The 21,871-nt window shown below is 46.2% G+C and overlaps 1 protein-coding gene and 1 pseudogene across 2 annotated transcripts in view; one reads left to right on the forward strand and one right to left on the reverse strand.

Moving 5' to 3' along the window:
• The window catches only part of LOC124048324 (katanin-interacting protein), a 33,922-nt gene that overhangs the window by 4,639 nt on the left and 7,412 nt on the right, over positions 1-21,871 (forward strand). For both annotated transcript variants that reach the window (XM_046368990.1, XM_046368991.1), the window contains exons 4-21: positions 1,316-1,485; positions 1,894-2,009; positions 2,227-2,328; positions 2,631-2,780; positions 3,313-3,568; positions 3,881-4,021; positions 4,138-4,295; positions 4,547-4,653; positions 5,628-5,724; positions 5,937-6,146; positions 6,821-6,958; positions 8,048-8,909; positions 9,739-10,551; positions 11,600-11,814; positions 11,943-12,018; positions 12,167-12,344; positions 16,612-16,777; positions 17,136-17,326. In XM_046368990.1, coding sequence (XP_046224946.1) covers positions 1,316-1,485; positions 1,894-2,009; positions 2,227-2,328; positions 2,631-2,780; positions 3,313-3,568; positions 3,881-4,021; positions 4,138-4,295; positions 4,547-4,653; positions 5,628-5,724; positions 5,937-6,146; positions 6,821-6,958; positions 8,048-8,909; positions 9,739-10,551; positions 11,600-11,814; positions 11,943-12,018; positions 12,167-12,344; positions 16,612-16,777; positions 17,136-17,326 — 4,146 coding nt within the window. The remainder of the gene's footprint in view (positions 1-1,315; positions 1,486-1,893; positions 2,010-2,226; positions 2,329-2,630; positions 2,781-3,312; positions 3,569-3,880; positions 4,022-4,137; positions 4,296-4,546; positions 4,654-5,627; positions 5,725-5,936; positions 6,147-6,820; positions 6,959-8,047; positions 8,910-9,738; positions 10,552-11,599; positions 11,815-11,942; positions 12,019-12,166; positions 12,345-16,611; positions 16,778-17,135; positions 17,327-21,871) is intronic.
• Positions 12,623-15,119, reverse strand: LOC124048329 (annotated as a pseudogene).

Genomic DNA, 21,871 nt, shown 5'->3' on the forward strand with positions numbered 1-21,871 from the left:
CCTGCTCAAGAAAGCACATATACATAACCGTCTGAAGTTTGCCAATGAACATCTGAATGATTCAGAGAACAACTGGGTCAAAGTGTTGTGGTCAGATGAGACCAAAATGGAGCTCTTTGGCATCAACTCAACTCGCTTTGTTTGGAGGAGGAGGAATGCTGCCTATGACCCCAAGAACACCATCCCCACCGTCAAACATGGAGGTGGAAACATTATGCTTTGGGAGTGTTTTTCTGCTTAGGGGACCGGACAACTTCACCACATCAAAGGAACGATGGACTGGGCCATGTACCGTCAAATCTTGGGTGAGAACCTCCTTCCCTCAGCCAGGGCATTGACAATGGGTCGTCGATGGGTATTCCAGTATGACAATGACCCAAAACACAGGGCCAAGGCAACAAAGGAGTGGCTCAAGAAGAAGCACATTAAGGTCCTGGAGTGGCCTAGCCAGTCCCCAGACCTTAATCCCATAGAAAATCTGTGGAGGAAGCTGAAGGTTCGGGTTGCCAAACGTCAGCCTCGAAACCTTAATGACTTGGAGAAGATCTGCAAAGAGGAGTGGGATAAAATCCCTCCTGAGATGTGTGCAAACCTGGTGGTCAACTACAAGAAATGTCTGACCTCTGATTGCCAACCAGGATTTTGCCACTAAGTCATGTTTTGCAGAGGGGTCAAATACGTATTCCCCTTATTAAAATGCAAATCAATTTATAACATTTTTTACATGCATTTTTCTAGATTTTTTTTTTGTTATTCTGTCTCTCACTGTTCAAATAAACCTACCATTAAAATTATAAACTGATCATTTCTTTGTCAGTGGACAAACGTACAAAATCAGCAGGGGATCAAATACTTTTTTCCCTCATTGTATGAGTGATACCGACATGCAAACTGTGTGAGGACAATTTTGTTTCCATGGAGTAGGCTTCGCTCGTTTGACCTGATTGCATATATAATATAATGCTCTCTCACATTTATACAAAAACCATGAAAACAGACTTAAAACATGTTTTTTCATCTCATTTTCAAGTTTTTTTATTTTATTTTATTTTACCTTTATTTAACCAGGCAAGTCAGTTAAGAACAAATTCTTATTTTCAATGACGGCCTAGGAACAGTGGGTTAACTGCCTGTTCAGGGGCAGAACGACAGATTTGTACCTTGTCGGCTCAGGGGTTTGAACTTGCAACCTTCCGGTTACTAGTCTAGCGCTCTAACCACTAGGCTACCCTACCGCCCCAAGTGTAGATTCATAAACCACTTTTATATGAACATGTGTGTATTTTCTAGTGATGAGTTGACCTTTGACCCATAGGATCTTAAAGAGACTGAAAACTAAAGAGCCCAAGGAGATCGAGCTAGAGCGTCTGGAGCAGGGCTTCTCCATCTATCTGAACGGCGCTAATGCTAGCAAGCAGACCAAGAGACCCTGCCAGAAGTCCGTCACCTCGCCACCGCCGGCTCTGAGAGCTACACACACGGCTGGTACGCAGCATGCAGGACTAAAATAGATCCGCCACCAACTTAGCACTAAAATACATTATTTCAGTGTCCCATCAGCAACTGAGTATAGACTACAATCCATCGCTGCTACAGTACTATGTCCTTGTTAGGCTATTGTAGATTATTTCCCTGTTTGTTACTACTTTATGACTAAGCTAATGTTTGTAGCATCCCTGAACACCAACCCCGTCCCTCATTTAGCATAGTATAATCCTATGCCCACGGCCGTTGAACAAATGATAATAAGTGACAGTCGTAAAACCAGCGGCCATTTTCCCCTCCTCTGTTTGTTATGGAACCATCTGTGTCTGGTTCTCCTCTTCCTCTGAGGGCGGACTTGACTGCTCATGTGCAGTGTCTGTGTTCTCGCTTTCTCTGACTCATCACCAGATGCCTCCAGAAGGGGTTTGCAGCTTGCAGAGGAGGAGACCTACAATCTGGAGGTGAACAGCAGCAAGAGGAGCCACACCGCCCCGGGAGAAGTGCAGAGGAGAGAATGGGTTCAGGTACCGCCATTCTAGTTAGTCTACACCTTTTGAAAGAGAATGTCTAGTCATTCTATTTCTATAGTATCTGGTCATTCCATGTCTAATGGATGACGCCAACAACCCTGTTGTGGTTGAATAGATTTAGTGAACGAATCAACGATCACAGACATGGGTTGTCACAAATGGAATAGAAGTGTATGTGTTTTGAATAGTGTTCTATTTTTCGTCTGTGCAGAAGTCGGTCAATATTCGAACAGAACAAGGACCCTGTTTGCGGATCTCTCCAGAGAGACGTTACTCTGAAGACTTTGAACCCTACGACAGTATAGAGATGGAGGTACAGTAGGAAGAGAACAACGGTCCTTTGTAGCTCAGCTGCATAGCGCTTGTAAAATTCAATTCCCGGGACCAACATATGTCAAATGTATGACCCCATGACTGTAAGTGGCTTTGGATAAAAGCGTCTACTAAATGTTATATATTATATCAAATTCCCGTGTGTGTGCGTGTTGTGTGCACTGTTCTTCAGCATTTTTCGATGGTGTGTGTCAGAATCTGTATATGTCAAATACAGCAGTCAGTCTGAGTTTGCATGATTTGCATCCCACTCTGCTCTGTCTTCACCCTGTGCCTCTCCAGCGGTCGAGTCCCCGTTCTCCTCGTAGCCCCCCGCGAGACTCCTGTAATGTGTCACGTTCGTTTGGCTCGAGGGCTGATGGCCGAGGAGGTAGCCAGGCGGAGCCTGAATATCAAAGCGAAAGGGTCCTACTCAACATCGACGAGGTCAAGGTGAGAGGTCAACTGTTTTTCTCTCCCTCCTCCGTGGCCCTCTCTCTCTCTCTCCCTCTTCTCGCTTTCCTTTTTCTCTTCTCACTCCCTAAGATACTGTAGCGTATTCAAGACATTGATCCAAGCTCCCAAAGTGCAAGAAATACAGCCATCTTCACCATTTCCATCTCACCAGAGTACATGTCGCAGTAAATCATTGAATTCTATCCAGAGTGCTGACTTAATTTACAACTTTTTAAAATGTCCTTTTACGTCAAGCAGACATTCCCTTCGGATCAATATAGGAACATAAAATGTAGAACTGCCCTGTTTCTTCAACCTGCGTTATAGCTCAGTGTTAACCTTGTTTGTGTTACATATGGTGGAGTGGCGTGTGGGTGAGAGCTGAGTAGTTTTCATTTTGGTCCCAAACGGGATGAAAACATTTTTGAAACTGGGGAGGAAAAGCCTGCGGTCGTCTGATAAGAAGACCAGTTTCATTTCCATTTCAACTCAATTGAACATACCCTTGGTGTTTTTTTTTGGTGATCAGGTGCTTCGACGGAGCCTGGAGGTGAGCGTGCTGAGGAGCAGCAGAGGGTCGGCGGGGGAGGAGTCGGACGAGGAGTGGGTGGAGGAGCAGATTGAGAGGGAGGAGAGCACGGAGAGCCTGGAGGAGCTAGGCCTGCCTCCCTCCTCCTCCAACAAAACAGCTGCTGACACGGGTCATTCGCGAGTAACTGGGCCCAAAGGCTGCCTTCGCGACCCTGCAGAGCTCATGGTGTTGGACTTTGGGCCATCTCATAAAGGTACCTCCAGCAATACGGATGACAGTATATTCATGTTATTCAGCCAGGGATGCATCTTAACATTCAACTATAGTGGCTTCCTTTCTGGTCCCCACCCTTCATTTGCACTGATATTATATGATAGGATAGGTGAAAGCAATATGTTGGATGCCCACTTACCCATCCAGATGTTTGATGTCATTGCAGTTGAAGGGAAAGAGACATGTAGAAGACGCCTGTTAAGAGATTTTATTGAGATGCAGCCCGGAATTTGCTTCAGGTTGTCTCTATTCCTTTTACCTTTCGTAGACCGTTTCTTCCATTATGTTGCAGGCCGTAAGATCGAGCGTTCGCTGTCGGCCAAGAGGAAAGACAACATGGAAACCTACGTCCCCACCAAGCCTCTGCCGGTGAAGAGCAGAACTCTGGACAGGCCCTCTTCAAAGGAGTGCAGGGATGGCAGAGATCCTCAACGTATGTTCTGTTCTGCCCTGTATGCATGTCATTCATAAACCTCAGAGGCCTCGAGAGTGTGACTCGCCCCCCCTCTCTCTTTCTCTCTCTCTCTTCCCCCACCCTCTCTCTCTCAGGGCCGAGGAGTCGCGTAGAGCGCCCCCTGTCTGCAGCGAGGAAGGCCTCCCAAGAGGAGCGCGACTCGGAGGAGACGGCGTGCAGGGTGCTCCAGGCCCTGCAGATCGAGAACAGCCCACTGCAGAGCCCCGAGCCCAGGGCCTTTAGCCGCACCCCGGTAGGATAGATAACAACCATAGAATGTAATTCTATATCTATAGGCACAATCAGGGGTGTGCTGTTCTGGGTCCTCTAGTTTGTTGTGTTGTATTCTTCTAATCTGTCTGCTGTAATGATTCATGTTTTACATCCTAGCCTATCCCCATCTCTCTTTATTTTCTCATCTTTTCGACCTTTAGTTGAACCTGGTTGGGCTACCACCCTGTCTTAAGTCGAACTCCGTTGTGCTCCTCTATTCTAAATCCACAGGTGAGAGGACACCAGATGACGAACGGCTCGCTGCGTGACGACGATGACGACAAAGATGAAAGTGGGGTGACCAGAGCCATGCAGAGAATTACCCTCATGGGTCCCAGGTAGTGTATTGCAACGTTACACGCCAGTGTCATTGCACACCTAGCGTTAGGTGTTGATCCTTAACCACTATATGGAGAGGAAAAGGGAAGTTACTATCGAAGTCTATACCAGGGGCGTCAAACTCATTTTTCCCCGTGGGCCGCATTTGGTCTTCACCGAGGTCCGGAGAGCAACACTGGAAATGGTATATTTTCTCAAAATGTGCAAAAAATAGTTATCTATCGTTTTTTACATTTTATTTTACATTTTCAACACTCCCTGACTATTCATCTTTTGTTTTGGTGATTCTTAGCAACCTGGAAAGAGTGTAGAGATTTTATAAATGTCCAATATAATTTCTACACGGTTTGGTTTGAGTCCTTTTTAATGTAGACTGATGGTTTTAAAAAAAAACTCAAACCACCCGCAGGCCGCATTGAATGGGCTCGCGGTCCATATCTGGGTCGATACTAATCCCTTGACTATCACAAAGGGAAAAAAACATTGAATGGCTATGTTCCAATAGTGTCCACACTATCATACTACAGAGAAAGAAACCATCTATGAGGTATGGGTATCGGGATGTGGCCAAATGGAGTCTTGTCCGGTGACCGTTTAGAATGACACTGGCATCGCTAACTCCCTCTTGCCTGTGTACTATGTCCTTTCCCTTGATGGGATGAGAACACCATGTACAGACTCTGCAGTACAGTAACAGAAAACGTGTGGTAATGCAGTACGTCCTGGATGGCCGGCGCAAGAGCACCAGTAACTGTATACCTTCCTGACCGAGGCTCTCTAACAATCCGAAACGTGTCGGTGGTAACCTAACCTCTCTGACCTTGAAGCGGGTTTAGTCAACCAAGCCGTAGGGAGTCTTCAATAACGGTCAGTGACCGTGCGTACATTTCCGTAGATGATCACCAAGAGCAAGGTCAAAGACTTGATGTGGTGAAAGACACAATACAATTGATGACTAATCATTTTCTTCCAGGCAACAGCAGAGACTACTGAAGGCGTTGGAGAAACTGGAGGCAGGCACAAACTTTGACTGCCCTCAGACAGTGAAGACCGACAATAGCAAACCACCGGTGAGTCACTCCATCAAATACCAGGGCTAGAAATGACTAAGCGTAAAACAGCTAGGTGAGACAAACAGGCTAAACATAGAGCAAAAGAGACACACACACACAAAGAGAGATCTACCAGCATTCTAATTATATTTTTTATGATGCTAAGAATACACTGTATGAAGTGACGGCTTGACTCGACTCGTGAAGTTCTGTTGTTGTCATGGTGGCAGAGGAGGCGCGTCTCGGCCGAGGCACCGCCCACCGTATACGTCACCATGGAGATCCTGAGTAACTGGGGGAACAGGGGCCAGGTGGGGCTGACGGAGATGCAGTTCTTCGGCCCAGGGAACAGGAAGCTGTATGTGTCGCCACACGACCTGGACATCCGGAACGCCGACTACCCTGGGAACCTTGGAGCGCTGGTCAACGGGAAACCTAAGGTGAGTTGAGCTCTGCCCCCAAGCCTATTTGGAAAGGTTTTGGTGCATTGCATTTACTATTCATGCATCATTTTAGAGGGATTTTTGGTGACACTTCCTATAAGTAGATACCCTCTTCGTAATCCACTATAAAGGCATTAGAACACATAAGGAATCACGAGACAGCTTATGAGCTGTTAATAGCCTATGTCGTGCATGACAAAGCATTTTGCATTGGTGCTATAAATACGCTTTATACCCATTTTAGCGCTGATCATAGTCCAAAATGTGTATGTCCACACGGAGATGTTCTAGAATATTGGACCGTTGCCTTTCATGCTTTCCGAACTCTCAGTGCGGCTCAAGCTATTTCTCCAACCGTGACCCCGTTCAAATGAATAGAAGGCACATACGAGGAGCCACGTTGGTTGGGAATCTTGGGGATGTGCGCGGTCGTCCCCCGCGGACGGTGTCTCAGCAGCTACAAACAAGGTTAAATAAAATAAAAAGGAAATAGCTATGTCACAATGGGCTGCCGGACTATCGTGGCCTGGGACTCTGAATTATACTTTGGGAAGATGGTCTTCAAAGTGTTGCCGGATTATATTGGATCTCTGGTCATTTAAAGGGAATGTATTAATCTATTTTATGACTTAAACGGACTGATTTTCTCTCCATGTTGTTTTGACCGCCAGACCACGAAGGAGCGTCATATGTGGACCTGTCCTTTCCATCCTCCGGTCCAGCTCTACTTCATCATCAGGAACACGGAGCGCTCTCCGGACTTTCAGATATCCCGGATCAAGATCTGGAACTACAACAAGAGCATCAATGTAAGAGACCAGACTGACAGGTTGTGTATGAAACTACACCCTATTTCTCCTTATGTCGTGCACTACATTTGGCCCGAGCCTTTGCGATAGAGGTTGCCGGTAGGTTGCCAGTTCTAGTTAAAAGGGTTGCGTTAAGTGAAGATTCGAATGGAATCTGATAGAAATGGTACTTAAGTTGTTAGCACGTACTGTGTGTGCAACCCTTACATATGCAGCCTCTGATTGGTTCATCACACCAGTCCTAGTTCAGAATGACCAAAATGCACTCCATCATTTGTTAACAGTTGCTCATAAATCCAGCTTGCTTCAGCCAGCCCCAGTCATTCTAGAGGGTGACCACCATATTGGCAGCAGGCTTTAGGAGGGAGGGAAGTTGTGTTTAACCGGTGGCTGCGTGAGCTGCCAGTCAGTCCATATGTGGAACAGTGAGAGATTAACCCTGGGGGATTAGTGAAGGGACTCCCGGGTTACTGCTTCTGCCTCCCACCCTGCTGCTGTCACACGCGGGACTGACGGGGCACAAAGCCCAGGCAACCAGCGCTCTGTCTGGAACGATGGATGTTATGGGTTGATATTAACAGCGTCTCTGTTCATTGAGTCCGTTGTTAGGGTACTGGTGGTGTGTTTTAAGCTGCGAGGTAAGGAGCAGTGTGATCCAGTGGGTGGAGATGCACTGATTTAATGAGCAGGGATTGAGGAGATTGGAGTCTGGTTTTAGCCATCCACTATGTCTGTCTGTGTGTTGGTACGGAGGCTACTTACGGTTAGCTTTACAGTTGACTATGTCTGCAAGGTTAGCTTCATTTCTCCCAGGTATGTATGAACATTTGGGCCTACAACTAGGAAGCTCCTTGGTTAAAAGTACAGTATCACATTCAGTTTCAATGTTGATCTAGCGATGTCATGATAACTCGAATATTCTAGCTCTTTAACATTTCCCTTTTCACCTCTGCATTTAAAAAAAATGTAAATGTATTTGACTTGGAGTTCGTTAGAAAATAAACATTAAGACATGATCTACCAATATCAATGCATTAACTTAATATTGCCCTGCGTAGAGCCTGAAATAGCCGTACTGTTCTTTTTCAGGACCTGGACATTGGCGCCCGGCATGTGAATATTTACCTCAACAGCACGCTGGTGTTCGAAGGCGAGCTGGACAAGGGCTGTGGCAACCAGGTTTTCGACTACAGCACCAGCATTGCCCTCCAGGCACTCCAAGTTCCAGAATCTTTCTCTCCCAGCCCCATGGCATCCGGACACGGTCTCTGTGGCGCCAGCCCACAGCACCATTGTGACAGGAGCGTGGAGGGGAACAACGGAGGGCACCATCGTGACCCCAACCACGGACTCTCTCTCGCTGAGGGGCTAGCCCAGGTCAGAATAGACTTGCAGGATAAAACGCACAACCCCGTCGCCCCCGCGCCTACACACCGTCCCCTACAGAAGAACTCCTTTGACGTGGACCCGCTGGAACTGGACCTCCCCCACCCCCCTCTGAAACAGCAGCTGGAGCAGTCAGGTCAACCCACAGAGAGCACAGTCACCACCCAGCCTTCCTCTTCCAGGACTCCCCAGTGGCTACAGCCCCTGGCCCGGAGCGCCCCCGAGGGCTGCGAGGCTGGGAGGGAGAGGCCCCTCTGGCTAGTTCCCCAGCAATCTGTGGAGTCCAAACCTCCCCTCCCCCAATCCTCCTCCACCTCGGTGCTCCCGGAGCTGGGCTGTAACCCGGGGAGGGTGTGTCAGGGGTTGGAGAGGACGGTGAACGGGGGCCAGGGGAGTGCAGACTCTCTGGACCTGGGAGGTGACCTGCTGGAGGAGCTGAGTGACCAGCAGCGCCAGGACCAGCCTGTTAGTGGACGTAGGAGCGCAGCCAGGCACAATAACACTAATAGTACCAGCAGCAAACCAGCAGTGGAGCACCAGCATGGAGCCATTGGACTGTCCATAGGTAGCTAACCCAGTGTGTGTGCTATGTGCTCGTACCTGTTCTGAGCCACTCCATACCTTTCCATACTTCTGCAGCTCTTATATCTACTCTGCATACTGAGCTGTGCAGGAAAGAGGCCAGACGTTCATTTGATTTCATGTAACCGTCTTAAGGTCAGAGACAGAATGATCTCTATTGGGAGACTGTTTGTCTACTTGCCTTAGTTTTGCAACTCACTAATGACCCCCCCTCCCCCTCCCCCTTCGGGATCTGCCATTAGTTTCCCAATGTTCTTGTCAACGGCAGACCAGACATATCTTTGTTTGTCCCTAAATAAGATTATAGAGCAGACAGATTGCTGCATCACATCAAATCTATATTCTATAATAATCTCTCTTTACCTCCCTGACAACAGACTTCCAGCCAGACCCTCTAGTTATGGGTCACCCCCCCCCCCGATCTGGAAACACACAAGGCACATGCCAGCTGGCTCTGACAATATCTATTGTGGACATATCACCCTGAAGTGGGTCAAAGACTCTTTGACTAGCATCACACCAGCTGTCGGAGCTGGGCTATTCAGTGTGAAAATCACATCAACATTACCATGACTTTTATCTTCATACCTGAAATATGTTAACCATTATTAAATTATTTAAAAAAAATATTGCGAGCCATAACTTTTTAGTAGTGTAAATCCTACTCTCAAAATTATATAGAGTAGTACTACAATGTATAAAACGGGCCCACAATTACCTTGCTTTCTTCCCTATTGCTCTTAACTACACTTTTATTATGTACTCTGCACTGCCTTTGAGGTAACATGAGAGTGTGTGTGTTGATTCCACAGAGGAGCCAGGTTCAGTATCGGGCAGCAGCAACCGGAGGCAGCAGCGTACCCCCCGGGCCCATCTCCGCAGCCAGCAGGACCATGACGACACCCTCATGGAGTCCTGGGACTCCCTCACCAAGTTCAACCAGTGCCAGCGTGGTCGCATCTCCAACATGAGCTTCGAGGGCGACATCTTTGACGAGTTCCTCCAGCGTTCCTCCAGAGCCGCCACTATTGCTATAATCCCCTCCTCCGGCCCAGGAGCCTCCTCCTGCAGCCCCGTCCCCCACTCCTCCCACCTCTCCTTCCCCGCCCCTCAAGGGGGCCTCTGCGATGACCCAGAGGATGACCTTTCTGCAGAGCCGGAACGCGAGGAGGAGTTTGAAATTCCGGTCCTCCCACGTGGTCAACGTCTGGTCATTAACATCTTGTCCACGTGGGGCGATCGCCACTATGTGGGCCTCAACGGTCTCGAAGTCTTCAGCTCCAGCGGTCAGCCCCTCCTTCCCACCCGCATCCGCGCCGACCCGCCTGATATTAACGTGCTGCCTGCCTACGGAAAGGACCCGCGTGTGGTAACCAACCTGATCGATGGCGTCAACCTCACACAGGACGACATGCACCTGTGGTTGGCACCTTTCACCCAGGGGAGGAGTCACGTGATCTACTTGGACTTCGCCGGGCCGTGTCAGGTGGCCATGATAAGAGTGTGGAACTACAACAAGTCCAGGATCCACTCGTTCAGGGGAGTGAAGGAAGCTGAAATGCTGCTGGACGGGAGGTGCATCTTCAGGGGAGAGATCGCCAAAGCATCAGGGACTCTGTCTGGAGGTAGGGGAGCATTAGTGAGGGACAGATTCTCTCATATGACACCCAAATGGGTAGTTCTATTTCATTTCAGCAAGCTATGACACCCACCATCTCAAATTGTTCTGAAATGGTTTCAGATAAGATAAGCACTCTTGCAACATTACATCTGAACTCGGAGAAATTCAACTAATTGATCACACCCAAATTGGCCATTTCAATTCATAGGATTCATATAATATTCAATAAATGTAGTAACCAATGTCCAATTTGGACCAGATCTCTTAACAATGATTAAGCCATCCACTGACCCCCCCAACCCCACACCAAGCCCACCCCAACATCCAGTATACAGCATAAATTCTCTATGTTTGACAAGTAGTATGAAGCTGTGGCTTGGAGTATTGTTTATTCATACTGTGTAATGTATTCTCAGTAAATTTGGTGGTATTTTTTTTGTATGTTGAAGTCGCTTGCATTTCCCCCCATAAATGTATGTTAAAATACCAGGTTTTGCCCACTAGATGCCACTGTTTCTTCTACTGCCACACCCTTTTATCAATGTTGCTGGTCTCTTGTATTTATTAAGTGGATCACAACATTGTCTTTGCAATTTTGGGTAGAAAATAGCTTTTGCTCATGATGAAAATAAGTGGTGTGGTGATCCGCACAATTCAAGCCAGTCCTCCATGAAAGCAATTCAATTTTGTCTTTCCATTAGTCATAATCTGTGTCCAGGAAAGGACCCCTCTGTGTGGAGTTCATTCCCTTCAAAAAGGTCATTCCTGGTGAACTGAATTGCTTTCATGGAGGACTGGCTTGACTTGTGAGGATGACCACACAATTAATTTAAATCACCAAACTGCAATCTGGGAATGACAAGAACATTAGAACTATTATCTTAGATTATAGAACTAGAGCATTTGTTTTGTGACAAAATAGGTTTAGTGTCATTTGTTTGCCTCTAACATACTGAATTCTACCTCCACTAGGGATTATTCATGCCTATCCTTAACCTCCACTAGGGATTATTCATGCCTATCCTTAACCTCCACGGCTCTCATCTTATTAGGTCTGGACCAGTTCGGGGACACCATCTTGTTCACCACGGACGATGAGATCCTGGAGGCCATGTCGAGATACGACGAGACGTTCTGCGGGGAGGCAAAGGGCTCCGAGGGTCTGGTTGGATACGAGGAGGAGCTGCAGAGGCCCCGCACGGCCGACGGAGAGGGGGAGGAGAGACCTTTCACCCAGGCTGGCTTCAGACCCGAGGACGACCTCACTGTAAGTTTGACCGGACTGACCTGGACTATACAGTGTAAACGTGGAACGCCTTGATTGATCCAGGGCATGCAGGTTTTGTTCCAGCCCAACACTAACATTTCTGATTTCTATTCACTGCCATTTTTCAGTTAAACCTCCATCTGAACCCTACTGTTGGTCAGTCTGAGACCCTGGAGCAGATCCCTGGAATGTACAATGGAAAGTGTGAGTGCTCTTGTCTAAATGTAGTGTTATTCATGATCATTTCACACATTTTACACACAGGACTGTCTTTTTATGTCTGTAAAATATAGCTAGCTCAGCTTGTTCCACGCTGACTCTCTCTCTCTCTCTCCACCGTCTCTCTTTCCAGGCCTTAGGATAGAGTTGAGTATGACATGGGGGGACTCCCACTATGTGGGCCTGACGGGGTTAGAGGTGGTGGGGAAGGAGGGGGACAGCCTGCCTCTGGACCTGACCATGTTGGACGCCTCGCCACGGGACCTCAACGACCTGCCTGAGTACGGCCAGGACACACGCACCCTTGACAAGTCAGTACTGTGTGTGTGTGTGCGTGTGTGTCTGACCTAGCAACGCTGACAATATAGATGGATCTAACTGCGTACCCTCTGAGGATGTATTTTAAGACATGAAACGCCAAAGTGATCCAGTTAACTTGTCAATGACAACAGCGTTGCAAGGGATTTTATTCATCTGACTCCAACTCTTGTGTCTATCATGTCAATGTTTATTACAGCTTTGTTTCGATATATAGCAGTGGTCGTCCTCCCTTCCGTGGTAAGCAGGCACACCTTAGACAGTCAGTAAACAGTCATTGGTGGCTGGTAGGCCGTCATATAAACTCTCATAATCTATGAATCCCATCGAAACTTCACCTCTACCCTTTCCTACTCCCTCAACCAGTCCCCCTCCATTTTGAAATGCCAGGCTGGAGTACGCCCCTACCCTCTTCTGGCCCCTCTTCCCGGGGCCCCTCACCAGTTCAGACAGATGAGCAAGCGGCTCCTCTCCTCCTACTGGCTCTCGCTCTTCAGGTCGGAAGAAATAGTTCTGGTCCGCGTTCATCTGGAGCATGTTGGCACACATTAGGTTGATGATGGACAGGCAGTGGTCCCAGAAGATGTCCCTGGAGCTCTCCACCAAGAAGGGTCTCACTGGGTAGGAGATCTCGTTGCCCATGTAGGAGCAGGTCAGGTAGAGGCAGGTGATCACCACGCCCTGCAGCTGGTGCTCCGTACCCACCTCAGACGAGACTAGAGGTCGACCAATTATGATTTTTCAATACCGATACTGATTATTGGAGGACAAAAAAAGCCAATACCATTTTTAAAATGTATTTGTAATAATGACAGTTACAACAACAGAACATGAGAACATATGAAAGCTGGTGGTTCCTTTTAACATGAGTCTTCAATATTCCCAGGTAATAAGTTTTAGGTTGTAGTTATTATAGGAATTATAGGACTATTTCTCTCTATACCATTTGTATTTCATATACATTTGACTATTGGATGTTCTTACAGGCACTTTAGTATTGCCAGTGTAACAGTACAGCTTCCGTACCTCTCCTCGCTCCTACCTGGGCTCGAACCAGGTACACAACGACAACAGCCACCCTCGAAGCAGCGTTACCCATGCAGAGCAAGGGGAACAACTACTCCAAGTCTCGGAGCGAGTGATGTTGGAAATGCTATTAGCGCCCACCCCGCTAACTAGCTAGCCATTTCACATCACATCGTTACACCAGCCTAATCTCGGGAGTTGATAGGCTTGAAGTCATAAACAGCAGAGCTGCTGGCAAAACGCACGAAAGTGCTGTTTGAATGAATGCTTATGAGCCTGCTGGTGCCTACCATCGCTCAGTCAGACTGCTCTATCAAATCATATACTTAATTATAACACACAGAAATGTGAGCCTTAGGTCATTAATATGGTCGAATCCGGAAACTATCATCTCGAAAACAAAATGTTTATTCTTTCAGTGAAATACGGAACCGTTCTGTATTTCATCTAACGGGTGGCATCCATCAGTCTAAATATTATTGTTACATTGCACAACCTTCAATGTTGTGTCATAATTACGTAAAATTCTGGCAAATTAGTTCGCAATGAGCCAGGCTGCCCAAACTGTTGCATATTCCCTGACTCTGCATGCAATAAACGCAAGAGAAGTGACACCATTTTACCTGGTTAATATCGCTTGCTAACCTGGATTTCTTTTAGCTAAATATTCAGGTTTAATAATATGTACTTCTGGGTATTGATTTTAATAAAGGCATTGGTGTTTGTGGTTAGGTACATGTTGGAGCAACGACAGTCCTTTTTCGCAAATGCGCTTTTGTTAAATCATCCCGCAGCGTTGCATTGATTATATGCAACGCAGGACACTAGGCTAGATAAACTAGTAATATCATCAACCATGTGTAGTTGTAACTAGTGATTATGATTGATTAAGTTTAATGCTAGCTAGCAACTTACTTTGGCTTCTTACTGCATTCGCGTAACAGGCAGGCTCCTCGTGAGGCAGGTGGTTAGAGCGTTGGACTAGTTAATCGTAAAGTTGCAAGATTGAATCCCTGAGCTGACAAGGTAAAAATCTGTCATTCTGCCTCTGAACACGGCAGTTAACCCACCGTTCCTAGGCCGGCATTGAAAATAAGAATGTGTTCTTAACTGACTTGCCTAGTTAAATAAATATATTTTTTAATTAAATCGCCAAAATCGGAGTCCAAAATTATACTAATTAATCGGACATTCCGATTAATCGGTCGACCTCTAGAGGAGACCACCTTGCGGTATAGTTGAACGCCGGGGTGAGGGTGCTCTGGTTCCCCCAGCCGTGGTCGAGCAGGAGGCGGCCCACGCTCTGATGCTACAGCCCTGGGTCGTTGGGGGACAGGTTCTGGAGCCGGTAGCAGTGCTGGCACAGGATCTCACCGAGGCAGCGCAGCAGCTCGCCAGGGAAGACTTTGACCATCACTCTCTTGGGCATGTCGGGGGCCATGTTGGAGATGGTCAGGGGGGCCTTCTCGACCGGCGAGGCGGCGTTGTCTGAGCTCTCGATGAGGTCTGGGGGACACTGGTACTGGGTAAGGGTGGACAGGTCGGTGCATGACTGAGGCTTCTCCAGGTTCTCGTTGTTGAGGTGGGTCACGCTGTTCTCCTTCCGTTTCTTGTTGATAAGCGAGTGTCGCTTCAGGTTCTTGTCTTTGGCGTTGTTGTAGTTCTGAACGGACGTGTCGTGGCCCACCGTGATCTCCGTCCACCTTCTGATAGCTGGGCGAGAAAGACTGCACATTTCTCATGAGTTGGATCAAGAGGCGGTCTGAGCAGATTATGTCAGGGTCAGTAGTGACTGTGGAAAATGAAATGGAATCTTTTTAGCCATTTGAAATGCATGGCAAAGCCAGGCTACATTTTCCCACTCAGTCAACAGCATTGTGCATCGGTCAACATTAGGTTTATCAAGTCGAAAATCCAAAGAACTTAAAATGGTTTCTTTGTTGATTTGAAATGTAAAGACACTTTGTTTAGCCGTAGGCTTTGGTTTCAAGGCGGTTATGGTTGTGTACATCGGCTGCGGCTGCGGTTCAAGGTTCTGAGATGGAGTGTCCGCGTCACAGTAAAGGGGCATGTCATAGAAGCGATGCTGTGAAGGATGAAGTGTGATGTTCGCCATAGTGGCTAACGTTTTAAACTAAATAACTTAGCTTGTCGGTGGCTGCTAGTGCTAGCAAACGTATAGTGTTGCAATCCAATGCGTCAATGCACGGTTAAAATGTTTTCTGACAAGTTCTTGCATTGATCTGGGTCAGTGGAACCTCCGTTAGCATCGCGCATGCTCTGTAAATACGATACTAAAGTAAATAGCCTTTTCATGTCAAATGCAGCATGAGGGGAAATTGAAACTTTGTGCATTCTCAGAACTGAGGGGTATAGTACAAAACCGCTATAAAGGCGTAAGCCAGCTAACTTGCCTAAATATTCTGGTACAACTTTTTATTTTGTAGAAAGATGAAATGGAAATGGTTTAGTTTGTTTCACAAACCAAAAGACACTTGTATCTAAGTGTAGCTTTAAAAAAAATCTTATTCTTATTTTATATTTTAGCCCCTTTTTTTTCTCCCCAATTTCGTGGTATCCAATTGGTAGTTAGTCTTGTCTCATCGCTGCACCTCCCATACGGACTCGGGAGAGGCAAAGGTCGAGAGCCATGCATCCTCCGACACACAACCCAACCAGGAAACACCGTACACCTGGCGACCTGGTCAGTGTGCACTGCGCAAGGATATCCCTGCCGGCCAGTACCTTAAGTGAAGCTTTTTTTAGTAGCCATAAAATTAATATTTTTTTTCTGGTTGCGTACCAAAGTTGATTCTGCTTTGTAGTACACCCCTCTGTAGGCGCAACAACAGTGCACAACAAAACTGCCACTGAAAAACGTAAACAATGTCACATGGCGTTTGAAGCAGCAGCAGCTCAATGCACCATCATATAAAAACGAAATGTAAACATTTTTTTTATGTATTTCAAATATCATGCTATAGCCTTGCATGGAACAATTGTGTATTTGAAAATGTTTTTTTTTTTCTTCTAAAATACACACTGTAAAAACAAAAACAAAAAAAGGTTCTCTTTACACAGAAGTGAACACGTAACCCTACTGCAAGGATAGGAAGCAGTCTAAAGTGCCCCAAGTATAACAAAGTGTTTCATAAATACTAGGTTTTCATTTCCGTTATGCTGTAGAATGACTTGTACATAACCAGTGAGGTGTCGCTCTCTCTCTCTGTCCAGACTCATTGACGGCCACAACATCACCACTGAAGACCAACACATGTGGCTGATCCCGTTCTTCTGTGGCCAGCACCACACCCTGACAGTCAACTTTGACCAGGCCCGTACGGTGGCTGGCCTCCGCATCTGGAACTACAACAAGACCCCAGAGGACTCCTACAGAGGGGTGAGAGAGAGTCATTTGTTTAGTCACTGCGATGGAGAACTTCCTTGCCTTTTTAGTATTCTGGTGGAAGTGTCAAATTAAATAATAGAAATATCTGGGCCCTGTCGGTTGCCATTGTATTTCGGAGTTGTCGTTAAATGTGCGGTGCGTTGTAGTTGTACAAATCTATGCGATGCCCCATAAGAGTGCATATACAACATATGCAATAACTGCCATAGGTTTTTTAAAATAGCTCTGAATTGACTGAGAATGTTGTTTTAAGGGGTGAATCCCTATTCCCCACAAAAAATACAATTCTAACCATGATCCACATTTTGTTAAGGGACCCATGTATTGTTCCTGTTCCTGTGTTCTCCAGGTGAAGGTGATCCATGTGTCTCTGGACAATAGGCTCATCTCTCCAGCAGAGGGCTTCCTCATCAGGAAGGGACCAGGGAACTGTCACTTTGACTTTGCTCAGGAGATCCTCTTCATCGACTTCCTCCAGAACCCCACCACTGGCCTGGTCAACAGCAAGATTACAGCAGAGGACTTGGCCTACACACTGAAGTGAGTACTTGTAGGCTAGCCTGATCCCAGATCTGTTTGTTTCTGTCTTGTCAATGACCAAAAGAGTTGGCAAGACAGCATAAACAGACCTAGGACCAGGCTAGTTGTAGGCCACCTCCCAATAGGAAGGTGTTTAAAGTAATGGCTCTGTTGTTGTAAGACATCTGTTTTAAGACGTCTGCCTGCTTCCCAGCCAAAACAGTCTGGTAGAGTTGGTGCATATACTATGATGACATTTTGTGACGTTTTTGTTAGTTTTGGACTCCGGTTGAGGTATTTTTTGGCTGTTCGGGCACACAAACAATTCTCTGGAGGCGAGCTGAAGTTTGGAGCCGAAGTCTACGCCCCTTCGTCTGTGATTGGTTAACAGTGGAGATTCTAAAATAAAGTCTTTGTAGTCATTCAACGAGAGACGACTCATTTAAACATTTTTATTTAAAAATATCTGACAGATTTCTTGAGTTATCTTAGATGATTTCAGACTATTTTGAGGAAGTGTATACTGGCTAGGGCGCCTCAAAATGGACAAACAGTACTATTGACACTTTTTTTTACTAGTTTTTGAAGGGAAGGTCTTTCAAGGGAGTATTCAAGCACACTCGTTCTGTTCGGCCCAGCCGGACTGAAGCGTGCTGATGCCTTTAGCGTCTCGTAAAATAGCATTATGTCCATTATCCTCACTGTGCCAAACACTTAGTCATGCATCCAAAGTATGACGAATTCATATGATAATTCATATAGAGTGGCTACAGATACAGAGTTTCTGTATCCCAATTTGCCCAGGCTAAAAACAGATGTTTTTTTTTACGGAGCTGAGTGCCCACTCTGCTGCCTACGTAGCTGCTGTGGTGAGTGCTTCGCTGCCACTCCCCCCTCCTCTATCGTTTTTGTCTGGTCACTGGTGCAGTGGCAATTTTAGCATGTAAATCTTGGTGGGGCAAAAAAAAACTATTTTTCTTTTTGCATGCCAGCAAAGCAACTACACAACACTAAGCAATACATTAATTGCACTATAACGGTGACAAACGGTGCCCACAAACTGCCTACATTAATCTGTCCCAACAGAGCTTTCTTTTCAGCCCCATGGAGTGAATCGTTACCACTGCTACACCTGGCTATCAGCACAGCCTTGTCTGGCAGCGAAACAGTTAATTCAGCCTCATGTAGTTCCTTTTTAAAAAACATAGCTGATATGGCACACTTGCTTAAACAAATGTGGTTTCTACTGATAACTGAGCTGTACAAACTATGGCATAAAGGAAACAATGAGTGGTTGAGGCAACTCGTAATTTCGATTGTGACATTAATGAGCGAGCTAAGACGGGCGTAGTCAGTATAACTATTTGTTCAGCACTTTTGAAATGTACAGAGACAGAATTCAGAACACGGGTCGTTCTTACAGTATTCTCCTTGTACACCAAGTCAGAACCGTAGGATAGATAAAGGAGGCAGGCATATAAGCAGACAATGAAAGCTCCTACAATATTCAATGATGACATTTCTCAAAAACAACCTACATGAGCACCACCAAGTCATAACAGTAGGCTAAGTTATGAGGGGGAAAGGCAGAAAATGATTAGGGTGAGACACAGGCTACTAACATCCTTCTGTAGCTCAGTTGGTAGAGCATGGCGCTTGTAACGCCAGGGTAGTGGGTTCGATTCCCGGGACCACCCATACATAGAATGTATGCACACATGACTGTAAGTCGCTTTGGATAAAAGCGTCCGCTAAATGGCATATATATTATTTATTATATATTATCTTACTACACAACATACACTTAGTATTACTTTCTTAGCTTACAGTATATATATCTCCCTGGCATGTTACATAATTTATGCAGCAGCATACAATACATTTTTGGACTCACCTTGTTGTGCTGCGCTCACATGAACAGGAAGATGTCGCAGCGGTCCTTCTTGTCGGCAAATTTTGTCATCAAACCCTTTCATCAAAGTCTGGCATTCTCCGGATTTATGGGGCTTTCAAGACAAGTGGGAACTCTGGGGGGGAAAAAACAAGGTTGAATCGTGACGTCGGTGATCTTCAGGCCAGACCTCCAGAAAGAGGCCCTAGTTCCAGACTTGGAATTCCCGTTCATAATGTATTTTCCCAGTCGGAGGTTGTTTTTTTCAGAGTTCCCAGTTCTCTTGAACTCACTGAAGAGTTTCCAGTTGTTTTGAACATGGAAGACATCATGCTGTTTTGACAGCCTGGCCAATGTATTCAACCTTTTCTGGCCCATGGTGTTTCATGTGAATGTTTTATCCTTTTAAGCTTGGAAAATTGACCCTTAAACCCAGACTTGGACCACACACCCTTTCCACTGAATTGCAGGCTAGTGATTGCTTTTCAAAGCTTGCAGTTAGCCACTGATTCCTTTCAAACCACTCATTATTGAATTTGCATTTCCAACTTGTTGTGTAATGTTTATGTCCAATGGCCGGTGAGCACCAATACGTTTTATCTATAGTTTTTCTTCATATGACAAGTATTGAAAAGGATTTGCCAGTAGATTGTCGACTTGATTCATGATGATGACTGCTTGTCTAGCTTGCTAGCTAAGATTTTGAAAGTATGATGTTGACATGATCAGTCCATTCAAAGCTACTGTAGATATAACGTGATTTGACGTCATTTTATCTGTGGTCAATGACCTTGAGCCTTCTTGGCTGGGCACTTCTAATGTAAATCTATGGCAGCACCCAAGGGGCTTGAATTCTCGAGCTCTCTGCGTTGATTTTGCGGTTACATAGTGTTCCCTTGAGTGACAGAACACTGAGCCAATCACAGCGCAACTAGAGAACATTACCAACCCCTATGCTCTGTATGTTCCGCTGGCTGCCCCTCCATCACAGAAAGCACTGAGCTAGGCTGAAACACCTGCATTTTGGAGTTGCCTAACTCAAGAAAGCAAAAAATACACCATGTTTGTATGCAGCATTATTAACTCAATGATGATTTTTTTTGTTTTTTTTACATTGTTTGCAAACTGATATGTGACACGTATTGAAAATAACATAAAAAACAGACAACAGCAAAAATAAATTCCATTTGCCATACCAGGAGGTTATGCAACCGTTCAGGATGCTCTCGATGGTGCAGCTGTCGAACCTTTTGAGGATCTGGTGACCCATGCCAAATCTTTTCAGTCTCCTGAGGGGGAAAAGGTTTTGTCGTGCCCTCTTCACGACTGTCTTGGTATGTTTGGACCATGATAGTTCGTTGGTGATGTGGACACCAAGGAACTTGAAGCTCTCGACCCAGCTATTTTCATGTTTTATACACAATACATTATGGACATGTCCGTACAAACTTTGTCGTCAGTATTGCAGACATAAGCACGACACAGACAGGCAGTCTAGTAATTTCATGTTCTTCTTAGGCACGGAGTTACATGCATCTATTTACTCTCGCCACGATATCAACATATGGCATAACTATGGCACCGGATGACACAAAACAAAAATGTGTACACAATATGTGTCCAAAGTGTAGGGACTGAGTCCTGCTTGTGCAAATGCGATATCTGTTACAATCTTCTCTGTCAGTCTTTTGTAACTTTCATAATATATATGTTCGTTCAAATCTCCTCCGGGTTTTTACTTCAGCTGTACGAGGCAGAGATATCGGCTTCATCATCATCACGAAACGTGAAGGGAGGGGGGAGCAGCAGCTACGTTAGAAAAACCAATGTGTGCATAAAATAACACATGGGCAGAATGTGATCTGGATCCTTACCTTTAAAAAATATGTTTCCTGGAGGGGCAGGTGGGGAGTGGGCGAAAACTCTGTTTCCGTAGCCACGGCCTATTTCATATTCTCAACTACAGTACTGCTATACATTTCCGGAGACCTTATCCCTTACCTCACCTCGCTCATCAACTCATCCCTGACCGCTGGCTACGTCCCTTCCGTCTTCAAGAGAGCGAGAGTTGCACCCCTTCTGAAAAAACCTACACTCCATCCCTCCGATGTCAACAACTACAGACCAGTATCCCTTTTTTCTTTTCTCTCCAAAACTCTTGAACGTGCCGTCCTTGGCCAGCTCTCCCGCTATCTCTCTCTGAATGACCTTCTTGATCCAAATCAGTCAGGTTTCAAGACTAGTCATTCAACTGAGACTGCTCTTCTCTGTATCACGGAGGCGCTCCGCACCGCTAAAGCTAACTCTCTCTCCTCTGCTCTCATCCTTCTAGACCTATCGGCTGCCTTCGATACTGTGAACCATCAGATCCTCCTCTCCACCCTCTCCGAGTTGGGCATCTCCGGCGCAGCCCACGCTTGGATTGCGTCCTACCTGACAGGTCGCTCCTACCAGGTGGCGTGGCGAGAATCTGTCTCCTCACCACGCGCTCTCACCACTGGTGTCCCCCAGGGCTCTGTTCTAGGCCCTCTCCTATTCTCGCTATACACGAAGTCACTTGGCTCTGTCATAACCTCACATGGTCTCTCCTATCATTGCTATGCAGACGACACACAATTAATCTTCTCCTTTCCCCCTTCTGATGACCAGGTGGCGAATCGCATCTCTGCATGTCT

This window comes from Oncorhynchus gorbuscha, linkage group LG11, assembly GCF_021184085.1.
Source record: "Oncorhynchus gorbuscha isolate QuinsamMale2020 ecotype Even-year linkage group LG11, OgorEven_v1.0, whole genome shotgun sequence".
Classification (NCBI taxonomy): domain Eukaryota; kingdom Metazoa; phylum Chordata; class Actinopteri; order Salmoniformes; family Salmonidae; genus Oncorhynchus; species Oncorhynchus gorbuscha.